This window comes from Psammomys obesus, unplaced genomic scaffold (genome assembly GCF_907164565.1).
Source record: "Psammomys obesus unplaced genomic scaffold, mPsaObe1.curated_primary_1811, whole genome shotgun sequence".
Lineage (NCBI taxonomy): Eukaryota > Metazoa > Chordata > Mammalia > Rodentia > Muridae > Psammomys > Psammomys obesus.
In genome coordinates this window covers 1,819,619-1,837,978 of record NW_026592636.1, presented here as the reverse complement: position 1 = coordinate 1,837,978, position 18,360 = coordinate 1,819,619, and the positions used below count along the sequence as shown (strand labels likewise).

At 50.4% G+C, this 18,360-nt stretch overlaps 1 protein-coding gene across 4 annotated transcripts in view; it reads right to left on the bottom strand.

Moving 5' to 3' along the window:
• The window catches only part of Shank2 (SH3 and multiple ankyrin repeat domains 2), a 435,405-nt gene that overhangs the window by 121,052 nt on the left and 295,993 nt on the right, over positions 1-18,360 (bottom strand). For all 4 annotated transcript variants that reach the window (XM_055614761.1, XM_055614759.1, XM_055614760.1 and 1 more), the window contains 2 exons: positions 17,252-17,334; positions 15,642-15,766 (listed from right to left, as the gene is read on the bottom strand). In XM_055614761.1, coding sequence (XP_055470736.1) covers positions 15,642-15,766; positions 17,252-17,334 — 208 coding nt within the window. The remainder of the gene's footprint in view (positions 1-15,641; positions 15,767-17,251; positions 17,335-18,360) is intronic.

Here is an 18,360-nt window from a genome sequence, read left to right as displayed (position 1 = left end):
CACACACACACACACACACACACACACACACACACACACACACACACCAGAAAGGCAGAGAACTTGGCAAGGATGATGGACATGTCTGTAATTACCCAAAAGATCAGGGAGCATCATGAATGAGGGGCAGGGTCCATGTAAGCCCCTGCTGCCAGAGGTCAGACTTCTGGGACATGAAGAGAGGACATAGACTTGGCACAGGAATGGTCTCAAGGCCTTCAGCCTGCTCTCTGGGGAAAAGAACCCAACGGAAGGACAGCCCCGGACCATTTTATCTAGAAGGCTCATCAAAACCACATAGGGGTACATTAACTGACAATAAATAAGATCTCTTCCTGGAGCAGATGAGGTCAGGCAAACACAGGAATTAAGACAAATTACTGCCCACCCAATGTGGGTGCCACAGTGGCCGAATTGCTTTTGTAACTACAAGGAGGTAATGAGGCGTGTGCCATGGCTAAGAGGTGGTGCTGCCTGCCACCAGGCCTGTCGGCTGAGTCACCTCGTGTGCTGTGACTTGCCGAGTGACTTGCTAGCACTTCTGTTAAGTAGGAAGAAGCCTGGAAGAGTGAGGCCACACAGAGTGAGCTGGGCAGCTGGGATCCCCAAGAGTCCCTGGTGTCTTTGCTGCCCTGGAAGAACTGTGTTAGAGTACTGTGGATCTGGTGCTGGATGTGGGTTCGAGTGCTGTCCCATCACTGCCCTTCCATAACCTTGAAACTCCTGGCCATGCTATGTTCATCCTCAGCTTCCCTCCTGGAGCCTTTGAGGATGCGGAGATGCTGGCACCATCAGCGCACAGCAGCATGCAAAACAATGATAGCAACATTCACTGCCACAGTGTTGAGGACCCCAACACTATATGGACCCCAACACCTTGCACAGCAGTGGCCAACACAGCTAGACAGGCTCTTGGTTTCCCATGTTTTGGGGGGCCTTTACACTCTCTGCTGTTGCTGTCGGTGGCCCATCATGTGCCTCGGGCTGGAATGATTTTCTCTTCCGGGCAGGATGAGGAAGGTCCATCTGGCTGTCTGACATGCCTGGCTCTGCATGGGCCAGCTGGTCAAAGGCACTGCCAGCCCTTCCCCCACATCAATCCCAGCCCAGGTGTCCAGGCAGGCTGTCTACCATCAACACCAGTGTACGCTGTGGCTAGAGCTCATCTCTCAATGCACAGACTCTTCGGGCCTTCCCTGTGTGATGATGTCACCTGTATATCCCTCTACTCCCCAGTTTCTTCTTTTACTCTTGTTCTGCTTTAGAAATCCTTGTGCCCTAGGTGTGGAGGAGACAGAGACATGGGCTGCATGACCTGTTTCACCAGCCACTAGCTCAAACCCTAAGCCCACACAGAAGCTATTCCAGATACAGATATACAAATCAGATGCGCACTGTGGCCCCAGTCTCTGCTAGGAAGGAGTTACAGAGATTAAGGTCTGGGCACCAAGGAGAGAGTAACCAGGTTCCCGGTCTCTAGTGGCATCTCACAGGAATTTGATCAGGAGCACATGGCACCATCTTTTAGAGACCTGACTCTCCACAACTGGCACATAGAAGATCTGTCTTCAGGCTTTATTGCTGTTCCTTTTTTTTTTTTTTTTAATTATTATTTTTTTTTTTTATTTCGGCCAAATCCCCATCTTTCCTGTTTCTCTCATTCCTTCTCATCTAGTATCTGTGCCACTACACACCATACCAGCTAAGACTCCCTTCTCTTTATCAGATGAAAAGGGAGGATTGGTGGGAGCCAATAAGTTACACTCAGCCCCAGCTGACCGACTGAATGGATCCATGGATGGTGGGTGGGTAGATGGATGAATGATGGTGGGCTGAACAGATAGATTCTGGGTAGATCGATGGGTGGGTAAGTGGAGGGGATGATTAGCTGATGAATAGAGAGATGGATGGGTGGATGGATGAAAAGATGGGTGGATGAATGGATGGATAGATGAGTGGATGGATGGGAGTATGGATGGATGGATATATGGGTGAATGGGTGGTTGGATGGGAGGCTAGGTGGATAAATGAAAACTGGTGGGTGGATAGATGGGTGGGTAGATGGACTGCTTTCAACACATTCTCACTGAGCACTTCCCTTCTTCTCCACATGGCACATGTGGAGAGTCAGGACCTCCTTCTGGATCCCAGTCATGTGGCCCTTTTATCATCAGGGCCAAGAAAGAAGTTAGCTGATCTTGGGCCATGACTGAGGAGCTTAACTTTTGTTGAATGAACCAGGGCTTCAAAGATCACTGTACTTGGCTGCAGCCTGAAAGCCTTATGGGAGAGACATGCCCAACCTCCAGACACGGATATGCACTCAGCCAGACCCAGAGTGGAAGGATGCAAGAATGGGACCTTGAAATCCTTAGAACCCCTGGTGGCTTCTCATCCTGCCTGTTCTTAGGGCCAGGGCTGGATGCCGCAGTGTGGCCACGCTGATCTTCAATTTTAAAGGATGCTCAGCCTGCTGAGTCAGCACCTCCCCATGCCCTGAACTGTTTTTCCAGCTCCACTCCAGGTGAAGCTCTAAGACACCACCTTCCAGGGATGCCCAAGCTCTGTACTTGCCAGCTGTGCCCCTGTGGGCAAGCGAATGTTCTATCTCCGGCTCTTTGTATTAAGAAAGGAGCAGACTGAAATATTTTAACTAAATTGAGCATGTGAGTTCATGAAGGTGAAATTCCAAAAAAGCTGCTTGCTGTACAGAGTGCTCAGGAGACACAGGCATCTTACTCAATGCTGTGTTTTTGTAGTCAGTGTCGTGTTGCCTGACAGCTGAGCCTGTGGTGTGTAAGCGAGGTCTCTGTGGGTCAGGCTGTGTTTCTTCTGCAGTCACCATGACTTCTGCACAGTGAGGGGCAGTGGTGGGCATTTCCTAGGTGGACAGTAAGCACTGCTGCAGACATGACCACAAATTGGCCACAGGACCCAGCAACTCCACTCACCAGGTGTGAACACCAACAGACTGAAAACAAGAACTCAGACAGAAGCTTGTACACCAAGGTTCCCAGACACCATCTTTGTTACATTTTCAGATGTAACAAAATGCCTGGGCTGTGGTAATTCATAGTGGATGGATTTTTAAGTGACTCGAGGCTCTGTAGTCTGGGACTTCAGCAGCTTGGAGCCAGTATCTGCTTGATATCTGGCTGAAGGCCTGTGCTGGGTCACTGTATAGTGAGGCAGGACAAGTGCACCATTTCAGAGCTTTCTTTCCCCTGGCCATCATGAATACCACCCCCATGTCCTCATTGAACTCCAGTGACTTCCCAAGGGCCCCGTCTCTTAGGACCACCAGCATATGTGTGCTCATGGTGTTTCTCATCACTGTGGTCAAATCCCTGAAGGGGGAAACTTAAAGGAGGAGAGTTACTGGGTTCATGGTTTGAGATGATTCCTGTTGGTCATGATGGGGAAGGCTTGGTGGCTCTGTGTAGGTCAGAGGGCACAGAAGTTGCCTTCTGTCTCAGTTTACCAGGACACAAAGATGGGACAGTGAGAGAAGTCAGGAAATAGCAACCCTCAAGGTCCTCTCTCCAGAGTCCTGCTTCTTCTGGTGAGTTTCCACCTCCTAAGGGCTCAACAGGGACAAGTGTCATGCACATTTCACACCCAAAACATAACAGTGTGGATTCCAGGATCATGTTTCTAACAAAGAAGACATGATTCTGGAATCCTTTCCGTGTGTGTGTGTGTGTGTGTGTGTGTGTGTGTGTGTGTGCATATGTTTGTGAGTTTGCATGGGCAGACATAGGCTAGAGGAGGACATTGGGTGTCCTGCTTTGTCATTTTTCACTTTATGCCCCTGAGACAGGTCTCTCGCTGAGCCTGCAGCAAGCCTTTCTGTCTCCTGCAGGGCTGAGGTTACAGGCCACACCTGGATTTTTAGAGGACCACTGAGATCCCAACTCAGCTCATCAGCAAGCACTCTCATCCACTGAGCCATCTCCCCAGTCCCTAGCATTTGAATTTCGAGGGGAAGCTACAAACCACAGTGGCAGCTTTAAGTATAAAAGACAGAAGTGGAGATGAACCGGAATTCCCCTGAATGATGAATAGGCACCCCTTGATGTGATAGGCCTCACCATGAAGCTCATTTATCTACAAAAAGCACGAAGTACCAATACCTAATAGAGCATGGATGAAACTAATAATTTAGCATAGACGAAACTAATAAACAATGGTGCTGTAGTGGGTCTGGTTTCTTGTGTTGCTGTGATAAAGTACCTTGACAGAAGCAGCCCAGAGAACGGGTTGATTCTGACTCACAGTCAAAGGTTACAGCCATCATGGCTGAGAAGTCTCAGGTGCAGGGCAGTGGTGGGCATTTCCTAAGAGCCTGAGGGGGAGCTGGTCATGCCCCATGCACACTAGGGAAACGGAAAGCAAGGAATTCATGCTTGCTAGTTCTCAGTTTACTCTCCCATCTCACACAGCGTAGGATCCCCTGCCCAGGGAGTGGTTTTGTCCAGTCAGGATGGGTCTTCCCACATCAATTAACATAAGTGAGATAATTTCCCACAGTCATGCCAGAGGTCCATCTCCCAGGTCATTCTGGATTCTGTCAAGTTGATAACACTAACTATCCCTGAAGTATACAGACTGTCTTGTCATGATAGCTGAAATGTCTAGAGTAGAGACACCCCACCCACCCAAAACAAAGGAGGAAGTGAGCATCTTGAGGGCTGGCATGAAGACGAGGGGTAATGACTAACAGCAACAGGATTTGCCTTTGGGTCCATAAAAATGTTCCAGAGCTACAGTTGTGATGGCAGTGTGGCATGTTGAAGGCTGGCAAGATGACTCACTGGGCATTAGGACTTGCTACCAAGGCTGCTAATCTGAGTTCAAATTCTGAAACCCATGTGGTGGGAAGAGAGGAGAAGCTCTCAAGAGCTGACTTCCGAATGGATGATGGGGTAAGGAAGCTCCCATGTACAAATACAAGTAAATGAATAGGCAAATAAATAAATAAATACATACATAAGTAAGTAAGTAAGTAAGTAAATAAATAAATAAATAAATGAAGTTTAAAAATTTAAGGTCATTGAGTTGTATACTTCATAATGCATAAAATAATGTTCACGGCATGTATGTTTTCATAAAAAAAAAACCCACTATGTGTGTGGAGATTTGTGTGCATGTGAGTACAGATGCCCGAAGCGTTAGAACTTCTGGAGCTGATGTTATAAGCAGTTGTGAGCTACTTGATGTGGGTGGGAACTGTGCCTAGGTCCTCCATAAGAGCAGTGAGCACTCTCCAGCTATGGCATGTGCATTTTAGCACAAGGGGGAAAAAAGATACACTCAAATGAGGATGCTATCAGTGCCTGATAACATGCCCTGCTACTAGATAAGACAAGAAAGACAGCCCGTGAACCACATGGTGCCGCGCAGCCTCCATTCCTGGTGGTCCTGTCACCTGCCTGTCTCACCGGCTTCCTTTTTCTGTGTGTGGATCATGACTTACTCAAGCCAAGACGAAGAGGCGCTAATGAAAGCCGATTACCAGTCAGAGTGGGGGTGGAATTTTAACAAAATCTCTAATTTTTTTTTTTTTTTTTTTTTGAGGAGATCCACACGCATTCTCTGAAAACTCCAAGGGCTGTGATGGGTGTGGAGTAGAGAGGAAGACAGTGCCAGAGAGGGTTGGGCTCCTGGTGCTCCTGGTGTGTGAGTCTGGGAAGAAGCAACTCTCTCTGGTGGGAAAGGATCCAAGGTGCCCTGAGGTCCTGATGACGGCTGGGTGCTGCGTTGACTGCGTGGCTGACATTGTGTGACTGGGGCCATCGGCTTTTGATGGGCTCAGGTTGTGGTGAGAGATGCCCACCGTCAAGTCTATATGTGGTGCAAATGCAGCAAGGGGCAACACAGAGATGAGACACAGCAGTGGTGCACACTCTGGGGAGGTCCCTGCAGTTTAAGAGAGGAGGGCCAGGAGAAATGTGGGGCAAGTAACCATGACAAAGGGAACACTGGTGAGCAAAAGAGAGGAGTGTCCCAGGGGAAGGGAAGGGCCATGAAAAGAACTAGAAACACAGGTGTATCATTGGACCAGCAAATGATGAAGGATTGAGTCAAGGCAGGTGAAGGGTTGAGAGAGAGGCTAAATCCCCCTGAGGTGGAAACTGTGGGACCCTGTAGGCCAAGGCAAGGGTCAGCTTTTAGGACAGGGCATTTCTCTGTGGAGCTGCAGAATCAGTACAGATGGTAAGGGCAGGTGAGGAACTGGTGACAGCCCCTCAGGAGACGGGAAATGGCAATTGTAACCAGGACTCATCACTCATCTTAAACCACAAAGGGGAGAGAGACTGGAGTGTGCAATGGTTAGAGTCTGGTATGGTGGCCTGGTCAGTTCAAATTCAAGCTCTGCCGTTCTGAAGCTCTGTGACCTGAGGCTGCTATCCCTTTTGCTAGCCCCACTGTGCTCCAGTATCTTTGGGAATTGGGAACTGTATTTTGGTGAGGGTTAAATGAGGGTTAGCAATGGTGAGGGCCATACCAGAAATAGCCAGAATGGTGTTGGAGCAGGATGTCTGTCTAGGAAAACCAAAAACCAGAGTTACTGTGGTGGAAGCCAGACATCCAGCAGCTACTGACCTGCCCACCACTGCCATGCCAGCTTAGTCCTGGCTGCTTGTAGCATTGGACTTCTAGTCAACCCAAGGGCCAATTACCTTTCTCTTTAGCTTTGTTCCCATCCCCCATACCCAGGACCTAGCACAAGGTCTTAGGTCAGAACAAGTCAGCCTCTGCCCTTGTGAGACTCACAGCTTATGAGAGAAACTACACCTCATGCAGGGTCACATGGAGAAACTCTCCCTTGGGGGATGTATGTGCCTGGCCTGGCTAGGCAGTGTCTGTCCTTTCCGTGGTCAAACAACAACAACAGCAATCACCCATAATGGTAATAGCTCCCATTGCGCTATTTGTGCTAGGGCACAAAGCACTAGCCCTGAGTGCCCTGTTCACACTGGGAGAGGTTCCTTTGCCCCTACTCTCTCTCACCTTGCCCCATCCAGGACAGTCTGCCTGGAAGAAAGTAGAGAGATTGCTAATGAACACTTGACCTTGTGGGGCTAAATTGCAGAGGCCATTCTCAGGCTCCCACAGCCTCCCATAGCGGCTTTCCACACCCCCCTCTCCCCTTCCTTCTTGTCTCAACTCCACTAGTGTTGATGTGTGCACACTCACTCCCAGGGCTGATGAGCGCTATCAATTATAGTCCTACAGGGCGTTTAGCCCACACCCTTCCTTCAGTTCATTTACCAACCCAACCGCTTGGATCATAAAACTCCCTAGCACAAAAGGGCACCACAGACAAAAACAAATCAATGCTAACAAGATTCCTGCTAGGCACTGAGAGACAGGCAGCTGGGCAGGATGGACAGAAGGCAGAAAAGACCCTGTGCTCTCCTTCCCGGGTTAACCAGTGGGTCCATCAGAAGACCCTATGCCTCAAACGTCCAATCTGGAGATAGTCATCTGCCTCCTTAGGACTCATCATTTGTAGTCTGGGCAGAGTACAGATAGATACCTTAGGTAGAGATGGATGGAGCCAAGATACAGCCCTATGACTCAGAACTTAGCCAGGGCACTGACCAGACACACAAAAAGAGAGACATACTTCGCAGGCTGCCAAGAACTCAAACCTTCCACGAGGTTCCAGGCAGGCAATTTTTCTCAGTTTCATTATCTGAAAGATGGTAATGTAAGATTCCCAGGGCTGGCTACCACCAGATTCACTCTTTAAGACCTCTGCTATGTGACAGGTGCTGGGCTGACAATATGTCTGACCCATGGGGAGAGGGAAATGGACGGTAGGTCAACCGCCGAGCGCCAGAGATGACAGTGACAGAAACATGCAGCATGAGCATGAGAGTCAGGGGCAGCCAGATGGTCCTGGAAAGGCATGTTTGGGAGTTTGGCACGTGAGCTAAGACCTTAGCAACAAGGCGAAGGCGGGAACAAAGCACAGGCTACCACAGATGCTCTGCTACACCAGATCCCCTATGCATCCTCATGGAAGAGAGTTCTCTACCAAGCAGACGAGTCTCATCCCAAAGTAATGAGCTTCCATGCCTGGACAGACCAAGGGGGCCAGGTGGGGAGGAGACAGGATGTAAGATACAGGAAAGGAGAGTTGGGAATTTCTGAACTACACGGACTCCGTTTCAGCACCACGGACAGACACCCCCCCCCCCCCCCCCCCGGGTTTCTCAGGCGCCACAGAGAGCTTCCTCTTTGAAGCCGTTCTGCATGCACCCTGCTTCTAGCTCTTGCTGACACTGACCAGCCACACACAACTTCACCTCCTCAAACAGAACATCCAAGCCCTTTATGCAGCAAGCCTCAGCCACAGTCAGCACCATGACCTCTGTCCACCGTCCATATTCACCCCTGAAAGTTACTGACTCTAAGTTTCTGCTCAGTGGCTACAGTGTGTCTCCGGGTAGGTACTTTCTTTTTGTTCCCCCTCTAAACTGTAAGCTTCCAAGAAGCTGTGGCTAATTCCTGTTTTTCCTCCTGCCTAGTGTCTCCTGGATATCCATCTATCAGCTGCAGAAATGAATCAATGAACTGAGTCCCAGAGGTCATTTTTTCTCAACATTTGTTGAGCATCCATGATGTCAGGAGCTGTGCTCTAAGTTTCACATATGTCTTTACTTACCAGTAGGAAACAGAGAGACCGGAAGTGAGGGATGCGCCCAAGTTCACACAGCTAAGAGGAGGCAGAGCCCGGAATCAAACCTGGGTTGGCTGAACAACCTGTGCCCTTGACCGTGGCTTCTTTCTCTCCAACCCAGCGCACTGCCATCTGCCAATCCCACAGAGTCTCAGCACAGCAGCCATGGTCCCCTGAAGTGATTCGCGGTCTTTTTTTAGCTTGAAATTGAAATCACTGATGCTTCAAATTAGAACCTCACAATGAAAGAGTCAAGCCTTTCAGATCTGCTACAGTGAAGCAGCCTGCATCTACCTTTCCGGCAGGATCTTTTGGCTGCTTTTGGGCCAAAACCACCTGTTCTCAGTCAATACAGAAGGTGAGGCTATCAGTTTCCCAGGTCCAGGGATGCATGGAAAAAAAGAATTTGGCTTCTGAGATGAGCAGGGGCTCCCTTAAGAGAAACAGCCATTTTAAACCCTTAAGAGTAAAGAATCTAACATCAACAGCCTTGGGATCTCACTCTAATGGCTGTGGTCCTCTAATGGCAAAGATTCTTAATACCGTGCTCTTCTGCAAGCAGATCTCAACGGCTTGGCCGGAAGTTACAGCTCTGCAGAAACAGATTTACTCCACACTTAAGAAGGACTGGGACAGCCAGCGCTCATGTTTGATGGGAACCAAAACTGACAACCCAAGCAGAAACACAACATCAGGCCAGGAGTTCAGCTCCAGCCTTGCTAACGTCCGCTGGTGCCTGGCCTGTCATATTAAATTGAATGCCCATGGGTACTATTTGAATAATATATAGAGATCTGGGAGGAGGCAGAGGGGCTAGAATTCCTCCATTGGCCACTGGGGTCAGCAATGGGATGTGGTAGTCTCTGGTGATGTCTCAAAAGACAAGGCAGAGAGAGAGAGAGAGAGAGAGAGAGAGAGAGAGAGAGAGATGTAAACTGAGAGGTGCAGCTGCTGTCTGGACCAGAGGGAATCTGGCACTGGGAAAGTCACAGAAAGGCTTTGCCTCAACTCTGGGGTTTGTCCTGAGAGGTAGAACATACATGGCAAATGAAAACTCCAAGGTTCTCTGAAAGCCAGGCCCGTGCCAAGGCAGGGCTGTACAGGATAGTGAGTGCTCAGAGAGCAGAGGTCTAAGCCAAGTTTGCCTGCCAGGAGCTCAGGGGAGCCTTTAACAGGGACTGTACTGAACAGCACCTAGCCTGGCTAGTGTGTTCATCACTCGGTACGGCGTTTGTCATTGTACAATGGCACACATCTGAAGGCGGTCACTGCCAATGTATAATCGCTTGCCACCATGATAACTTATTATTATTTGTTTGACAAATGTTCTCCAGTCTTCTGTTCTGAGTCAAGCATGTTAATGAGGCAGAAGGACAAGACTCTCACCAACAGACACTGACAAACGCTAACTTTGTGCCCAGAACTTCTGACCCCCCAGTCTTTCTAGCAAAGCCTGGGGTAACACACAGTTTATCTCGGGTGACAGAATCCTCAGCACCACCCCTGTTACCAATGAGGTGGTGATCCCCCTCATATGTTTATGAACAATTCTCCCAATGGATGATCAGGATAGATGGGTCTTGGTTGCCTTTCCCACAAGCCTTGCTAAGGTCTGAGGCTGGGGATGCAGCCTTGGAGCGACCTATGTCAGCTGGGTTGGAAGCAATGGGGTGGGCAGATGTATGTGAGACCCACTTAAGAAAGCTTTTATGACATGCTCAAACAGTCTCCCAGGAGAACCCCTGGCCATTCCTTTTAGCGTCCTCGCTTCATATACACCGAGATTATAAAAAACAGTTCCAGGCATCATTGGTACAAGTGTTTAATATGAGGAAAAGGTAATTAGCGATCTGCAGCGTGGCTGTTGGAGGATGAAGGATATTGCCGCCTGCTTTAATTGCAAGGAAAAACCTATTTAGGGAAATTAACACAAAAAACGAGATCGGCCACTTCAGGGCTAAGAAAACAATCACAAAAACCATAGGAATCTTCACAGCCCAGCACTGGCTGGCTGGCTGGCGAGGGAAGGCCCCAGGGACAATTACTAACACCAGAAAACCCTTTCCTGGATACAGGCCACCTTGGCCCAGGAGGCCAGGACACCACTCCACAGTGCTCCCATAACCTTCTTCGAAGGAGTGTTCTATTTGCAAAATTAATGGGCACACACATAGACACAATTGTAGGAAAGCTGAGAAACGGAAAAGTCTGAAGCAAGTGGAAGGTGTTATTCTCTCACGGGAGGGTGAATGAGGTGGGGAGAGGGGGGGTGGGGCAAGGGCTTTCGCCCTCCCTGCCTGTAACGGGCTTATGCAGAGAATTTTGATTCTGCCTTGCCTCACTAAATAGAAGTGGGCACGGAGGGCTCCTGGCAGAGATTTGTGAAGGGCTTCCTTATGGAGCCATAGCAGATGCCGGCTGTCCCTCCTTCCCGTTCTCTTATTATTTTATTTGTGTGCTGTGATTGCTGTTTGCTTTCGACATAATTCCCTGAAGATATAATCTTAGATGTGAAATTACCCGCTCGGCTCTCTGCTTCCTGTAACATGCTGTCATGCCGACCTTCCCAGAATTCCTGGCACTCTGTACTTTGCTCTAATGACACAGATGTGTCGCCACCAGCAACAGGTATGAGGGTTCTGAAAAACGGTTCAGAAAAAAACTGGCATGTGCCCGTTGCCTTGGGTACTGCCCTGTGCACAGGTGGGAGAAATGTGGGGGTCTTGGCGCTGGGAAGTGGAGGATGTCCAGTTAGGCTGCCTGGGCAGAGCTGAGGGTCTCACATGATCGAGTCTGTGACTGTGGGAAGTCACCTGAGTTTTCTGTGCCTCAGTTTTCTCTTCCACAACACAACAGTGACTCTAGAGGTGGCTTTTAAAACCCTGTACAGATCAGAGGGGGAAGTGCATGACGGAGTGGCTCACCTTAATGACAGTTAAATAAGGACATGGGCCTTTGGTGGCACTTGCACGAGATGCTGCTTGCTCTCTGTGTGTTTTCTGGTGAGGTGGCCGAAGAACTCCGGGTGCGACATGAGTATTTCGGTTCTGGCCACCGAGCCCTGGGTTCCTCCTGCGGCCAACTCCCCCTGCTGGGATTAGGTGCAGGCCCCTGCACCCTATTTTTTACATAGGTGTTGGGGCCTGCATGTCTGTGCAGCACTCTCTGACCCACCTTCCTGGCCCCCTGCTACAGCTTTCTTAAAGCACTGTGCCCAAACTCCCATGTGTGGTTCTGGCCTAGCAGGCAGGGTCTGGGACCAGGCCTTGTGTCCTTACCAGGCATTTTTTTGGTGACTGCAATGCCGGCCAAGTCTCAGAAGATGAGGCTAAGCAGGACATCACTGTGACAGCAGGCCCTCTTCGCCTTCTCCTGTGCTGGCTCTGCACATCTTTCTATGGCTTTCTTGGCTATTGGAGTTCCCAACCTCTCACCCAAGCTTCACAGAGAGAGCGCTTCCCTAGCCACTCCGTGTCATCTGACGGCCTTCCTAGCCATTGTAACCAGGCCGGTTGTCATGTCTTCTAACGAGGAAAACTTTAAGAGACACTGTCATCAGCGTTGTAGCCTGGGGCTCTGCTTCCACAAACTCTACCATCGTGGACAGAAAATGCTGTAAAACAACAACAACTACAACACACTGCTTATGCTAAGCACGCCCGGAAGTTTCTCCTTGTCATGATTCCCTAAGCGATTTAGTCTAACAACCATGCACAAAGCCTTTACTACATAGTGTAAGCATGGGGAGCTGCTCTCAAGTCCCAGAGGGGCTGGGAGCGTTCTCCATCAGCACTGGGCCACTTTTCCCAACCTGGGTACATTGGGGGAATGTAGCTACACCCTTATGGTCGATGATGGATGAGTAGGGGGGCATCGGAGCCACTGCAGTGAAATGCCCTCAGGCATGAGGCACGCACACACACACACACACACACACACACACACACACACACACACCCTCTCTTAGAGCTGAGATGATCTTTTAATGAGAGCTGAGTTCTCATGCTGACTGCAGGTTTTTGTTGTTGTTTTTTGCCATCCCCGACTTCAAGAGAGCTTATCAAGGGCTGGCGAGAAGGCTCAATACGTAAGAACAGTCATCAACAAACCTGAGAACCTGAGTTTGATCTCTAGAACATGAACATGGTGGAAGAAGACACTGACCCCTGTAAGTTCTAACTTCCACATGTGCAAGGTGGTGTGCCCATATGTACGCACGCGCACACACACACACACACAACATTAAAAGATTTAAAAGGCTGGCAGGCTTTACTCAAACCTCATGATTGTTTTGGGAGAGAAGTGTAGTCATCAAGGAAAGAATAAAACAACAGGAAAAAAAAATAAAACCTCTCCTTAACACTTTATCAGGAGAGAAAGAAATTATAGAAGGTAGATAGAAAAAACCCTGTCCAACAGGAAGCCCTTCATTACGGGCTCTAGTACCAGGCATGATGACAATGTCAGGGCAATCTGACCGAGTTAAAGAAAGAGGAATGGAGCTTTGTGGATACTTGAGATGTTAAAAGTCAACCCCCGCTTCTAAAGTGGCCTCTTGGTCCTGAGGTTCAAACCACAGCGTGTGATTTCAGAGAGAAAAAACGAAGTCTGACATAGTTTGCAGGTTCTTTCAGGCAGCAGAGAGGAGGCTTGCCAAGGGACACTGGGGATGAGGACCGCACACTGGTAGCTGGGGTAGCTTTACCCACAGACACCCATGTTTCATGGAGTGCTCTAGGGGACAGGCTCACCCCACACAGACGCATAAGGGACCACATAAAGTTTTTTAAAAACAATCCTTCCAAGATGAAAAGCCGTTCACTGAAAATACAGAGCAGTTGTCCCCTGGAAAGCATACGCCTGTGTAAAGGCTTATAAATGATTTTAATATCCCGGTGGCAAAATTCAGCAACCAAGGAAACAACTCATGGAGGAGGTACAGACTTAAATCCTAGCACCTAACAGAGAAATTCTGAGTTCCACCTCAGGCAGCCCGGAAAGAAGGAGAGGAAACCTGTTTCTCACCCCCACTGCCTGTCATCGGTGCACGAATGTGAAAAGCAGCCTTATGGGACAATGACTCTGGCATGCTAACTCCCTCCACAGGCCATGCACAAAGTCACAAAAAAACACACAGCCCTAACAGGCCTTGGGTGCAAGCCAGACAAGCCTAGAATCCTGGAACTAAGAGGCCACCAGCACAAAATGCCTGTTCCCTAGAGACAAACAGATATATCAGAGGTTTAAAAAAAAAAAGTCATAGGAAGTTTGACAAGGACAGAAAATTGTGGGAGTGGTATTCAAGACATCCCCAGGAAAAGTCCCAAGGCACTTCCACCTCAGAGGCCCAGGATTCTTTTATTGACTAGTTTATCACGGAAACAGTCAAATGAGCTGAACATCAGGGGGTGCACATTCATTTGCAGCCGTCATTTATTATTGAAATCCATCTCAACCTCCTGAGCCCCCTTCTCTGCCATCACAGGGCCACCCACTCGCCACTCAGAGTCCCAGCCCCAGGCCACGCCCCCTCTGTCTCTAGTGTCTCTCACACACAGGAAGAGCGTTTGCGTCACAACCGCATCCTACAGAAGATGATTCAACCCAGTCTGCATTTCCAGGAGGTTACAAACCCTGTGAACTCAAGGAGTTGCTGCCGGCTCTAGTTTCCCCATTCTGGTAGAGATTCTGTGTGCTCTGACACAGGGAAACCTGAATTAGCTTGTGCCTCCCTCAGACCAGGCTCTGAGTGGTCAAGAGTAGTTTAAAGAGTCTTTCAGTAATGGCATGAGAGCAACACATGACTCATTCTTACATGCCTCTCTCCCTAACAGTTGTGATCTCTTCTTCTATTATTATTGCTACCCTACACTAATGTGAACAAACTCCAGAAAGATATCAAATACCATGTGCAGCTGACGTGGAACCGGGAGTAAAGGCTTCAAGCGCCATCTCACTGGGACAGGCAAGGGTGTCCTCTTTCATAGAATGGACGTGCATTGAGGTCACCCAGCGGGTGGAGACAACATTGGCTAGTGAGACTCATCTGTTCATCATCTCCACTTGCATGTGATTTCTGACAAACTTGAGACAAGACTCAGAATGAACACTGGGAAACAAAACCTCCTGACAAGGCCCATTTGGGTCTATCAGACCATTAAGAGGGCCATCTTTCCAACCTACTGTATATTCTTTCATCCACCCTGCTTCCAAAGAGTAACAAGTTCTCTCACACGGTAAGATCAAAAGCAACACCTAAACCTGCAAAGACGCAGGATGCCCCAAAGTGCCAGGACGTAACTAGTACCAGCATAAAACTGACAGTGAGGCTCATGGACACCAACGCTTACACACAAGAAGATTTCTCAAATAATCAGACATCACCCCGCTTCCGGGTTCAAATGAAAGTTAGTTTTTAAAGCGCCTGAACATCGAAGTCTCCTCTCCGTGCCCACTCCAATCCTTTTCTTCCCCCCTGCCCATGATCTGTGGTGCTTAAAAACCAGCAACCATGCAATGAACACTGACCAACCGCCTCTTAGCACCCACAACACACTTCATGCTAGCCAATACCACACAAAGGTTTGGGGACTTGCCCTTAGGACACTGAAGTGGGCTAGGACTCCCCTCCTATTTATACAGTCAAGGCTAAGCCACCCACAGATCTGCGTGTGGCTCCAGCATCAAGACAGTGTCTCCATCTTCCTCTTGAAGACGACCGGTGGCCAAGTCCCACATGTGTGCTCTCTTCTCAAAGAACTACCAAACCACTCAGACATCAGGGACAGAGGAAATGGCATCCTCAGGGGGTAGGGAACACTCAGAGAGTACAAGCCACGTGGCCCAAGTCATACGCCATCCCGACGGTCGTGCTCAGAACCACAACCCTCGCCCCACGTGAGAGTCGGCACTCTCCCCGAGCAGCACGATACAAACACCTGTGCCCTACCTCGATCAAGAAGTCCCCGGTCCTTAGTCCAGCTTGCCATGCCACCCCACCTTCATCCACGGACTCCAGGTACTGCAGCGCTGGGAATGCTGGCGTGGGTGTGAATTCCTCTATGGGGGTATCGGCTAGGAAGACAAAGAAATACTGGGTTTGAGTCTGGGGATGTTTTCCAAGTTGGTCATCCCACCTGTCCATGGGACCCTGGGAGGAAGAGGGTCACTGCATTCCCCACTGGGAGGCAGTGGTCCTGACTAGCTCTCCCCAGAGAGGGGCTCAGTCCTCACATGCACACCGGTACTAATATAAGCCACGGAGCCAGGTGCATGCCAGGACCCTAACATGCCTCTTGGCTTCTCTGCTGAAACCATGGAAGAAAGTGCTCTGCGGTACATGTCTACACGTCTGTCATTTTCTTTAAAAGTATCAATGACTAAACATTTTCAGTTCTAAAAATGGAAAAGTTCCTTCCCCTACCACACAGAGCTAGGGAAAGACCATACTGGAACTGCCTGCCAATTTCACAGCTATACAGACTCGCAACCCAGGGGATTCAACTTGGAACGGGGACAGAGCACAATGTTGACCCAGAGGGTGGCTGCTGATTTGGAAGCTGCTCCGAACTCTCTCCAGGGGGTGTGTGTTGGGGGGTAACCTGGCTTTCTCTGACTGTCACAGGACTAGCGAGCCTCTCAGCCGAGCAAGGCTGAGCTTCTGGGGTCCATGGGGGCTGCTGAGGGACTTTCTTGGTCCTCCTGAGAGGCCGGGGGTGGACGGGTAGGAAGGTGTGATGCCCAGGGTTGGGGGAAGGGAAGGCACATTACACAGGCGTGGACCTGTACCCTGGGGGTGGAGACGACTCTTCTCTTTTTGGATGGCTTGCCGTGGGCGGCCGGAGCCTATGGCAGGTGGGCAAGCTAGCCAGGGAAGGAGGCCTCCCGCACAGGTACCACTGTCACATGGCTGACCCCCACCTGCCTTAGCTTAATGCCCTTCTGCTGTAGTTGGGAAGGGAAGTCCCAGGCTAGGGACAGGCATGGGGCACCACTTTGGGCTGTGTCCCAGCATCTCCGATTCCCAGGCCAGAGCTTAGGCTATGGTAGAGGGGACCTTCTTTTCTCCTTGCCTTTGCAAAGTCACCTTAGAGGTGAGTACCCAGACACCTGCCACCCTCGGAGCTGAAACCCATCCCCAGCGCAGGCCAGTTTCCGGGTGCCTCAAACTTGGGCTGGGCCATTCTGGGGATCTGAGACCAGGAGCTTTGAGAGCTGGGCACACTGACTGAACTGAAGCCCAAGCTGCAGGGTCTCCCCAGGATTGGGAGAAAGAGGTGGGGGGAGGGAGGGAGAGAGAACAGCTCATTTGGAGCAGTACTGTAGATGGAAAATTAAAAACATGCCTGCAGGAAGCCTAGATGTTTTCTAAGGAAGGCAGAATGTTAAAGAGCATCGTTGTCTAGCAACCAAGTGCCCCCAGGAAAATGCTTGTTTCATGCTTATTTCCAAGCTGGGGAAGGTTCTTCATACAAACCTGTGTGCACCACACACACACACACACACACACACACACACACACACACACACACACCATGGGAGGGATCCCAGAACACTTACCTTTTGCCCCTCGGAGTACAAATCCAAAGCCCTCGTTGTCTTTCTTCTGCAGGACCACCGTCTTATCCTCAATGATGCAGTCACTGTAGAGAGAATTCCGGGGATAGCGACCATTATTGTAACCGGTCATCATCACGGTGGCTGCTCCACCGCCGGGGACGCTCATCATCACAGCCAATTAATCACCCAGCTCGGATCCAGGCAGCATGGAGGAGCCTGGGCAGCAGCTCGGTGCAGGAGGAGCTGGGGGTGGGGGGGGTAGCAGGATGGGCGAGCGGGGCACAGTGGGATGTGGAGGGGGGCGGCGGGCGCAGGAGCCAGCCAGGGGAAGGAGTCATGGATGCTGGAGGGGCTGCCCAAGCCGCTGGGGAGCAGGGGCCCAGCTCAGGGGACCCGGGGGCTGGCCAGGACGCCACCGCCCAGAGCAAAGAAAGTAAGTGGCCCGGGTGGTGGTGGCGGCGGCAGAGGAAGCAGCGTGGTGAAGGAGGTCCCCAGGCCTGTCTCGGCCAGACGCATCTTCCAGGGAAGCAGAGGAAATCAGCCGGAGGAATAACCAAGACAGCTGCTTTGCTTTGCTATTTCTTGAAGGGGCTTAAAGAGGAGATCGGGTTCTCTCCGTTTGTTCTGTGCACGAGCCAGCAGCAGGCACTAGGGATGCAGAGACCTGTGCCTTGCAGCCAGCGCCCCCTCCCTCCCTCTCCCCCGTCCTAGGGAATGTGTTGTGCAGCAGGAGCCCCCACAGTCATCTGATGAGCCCACAGTGCGACCGGCGCGGCTGCCTGGGCGTCATCCCGCGCGCAGAGGAGCCGCAGGCTGGGCTGGTGGCCGGGCGGGAGGGGTAGCCGCCAGTTCTGTGTCTCTCCTGGCCGCCCGAGGAGGCCATCCATGGCTGGGGGGTGAGAGAATGAGGGGCTCAGGCGGTTTCAGTCCCACCAGAGCTGAATAGGCAGCCTGCGGCTCCTTCCTGAGGAAGATGCTTTGCTGAGGGCAGCAGCATCCCTACTGCATGGAAAAGCAAGAACCACAGGGCTCACCTCTTTTGTAAGGCATTTCCATTTTTAAAGGAAACAGACTAAAAAGCCCTAACTTTGCTGCTCCGGCCAAAGCTG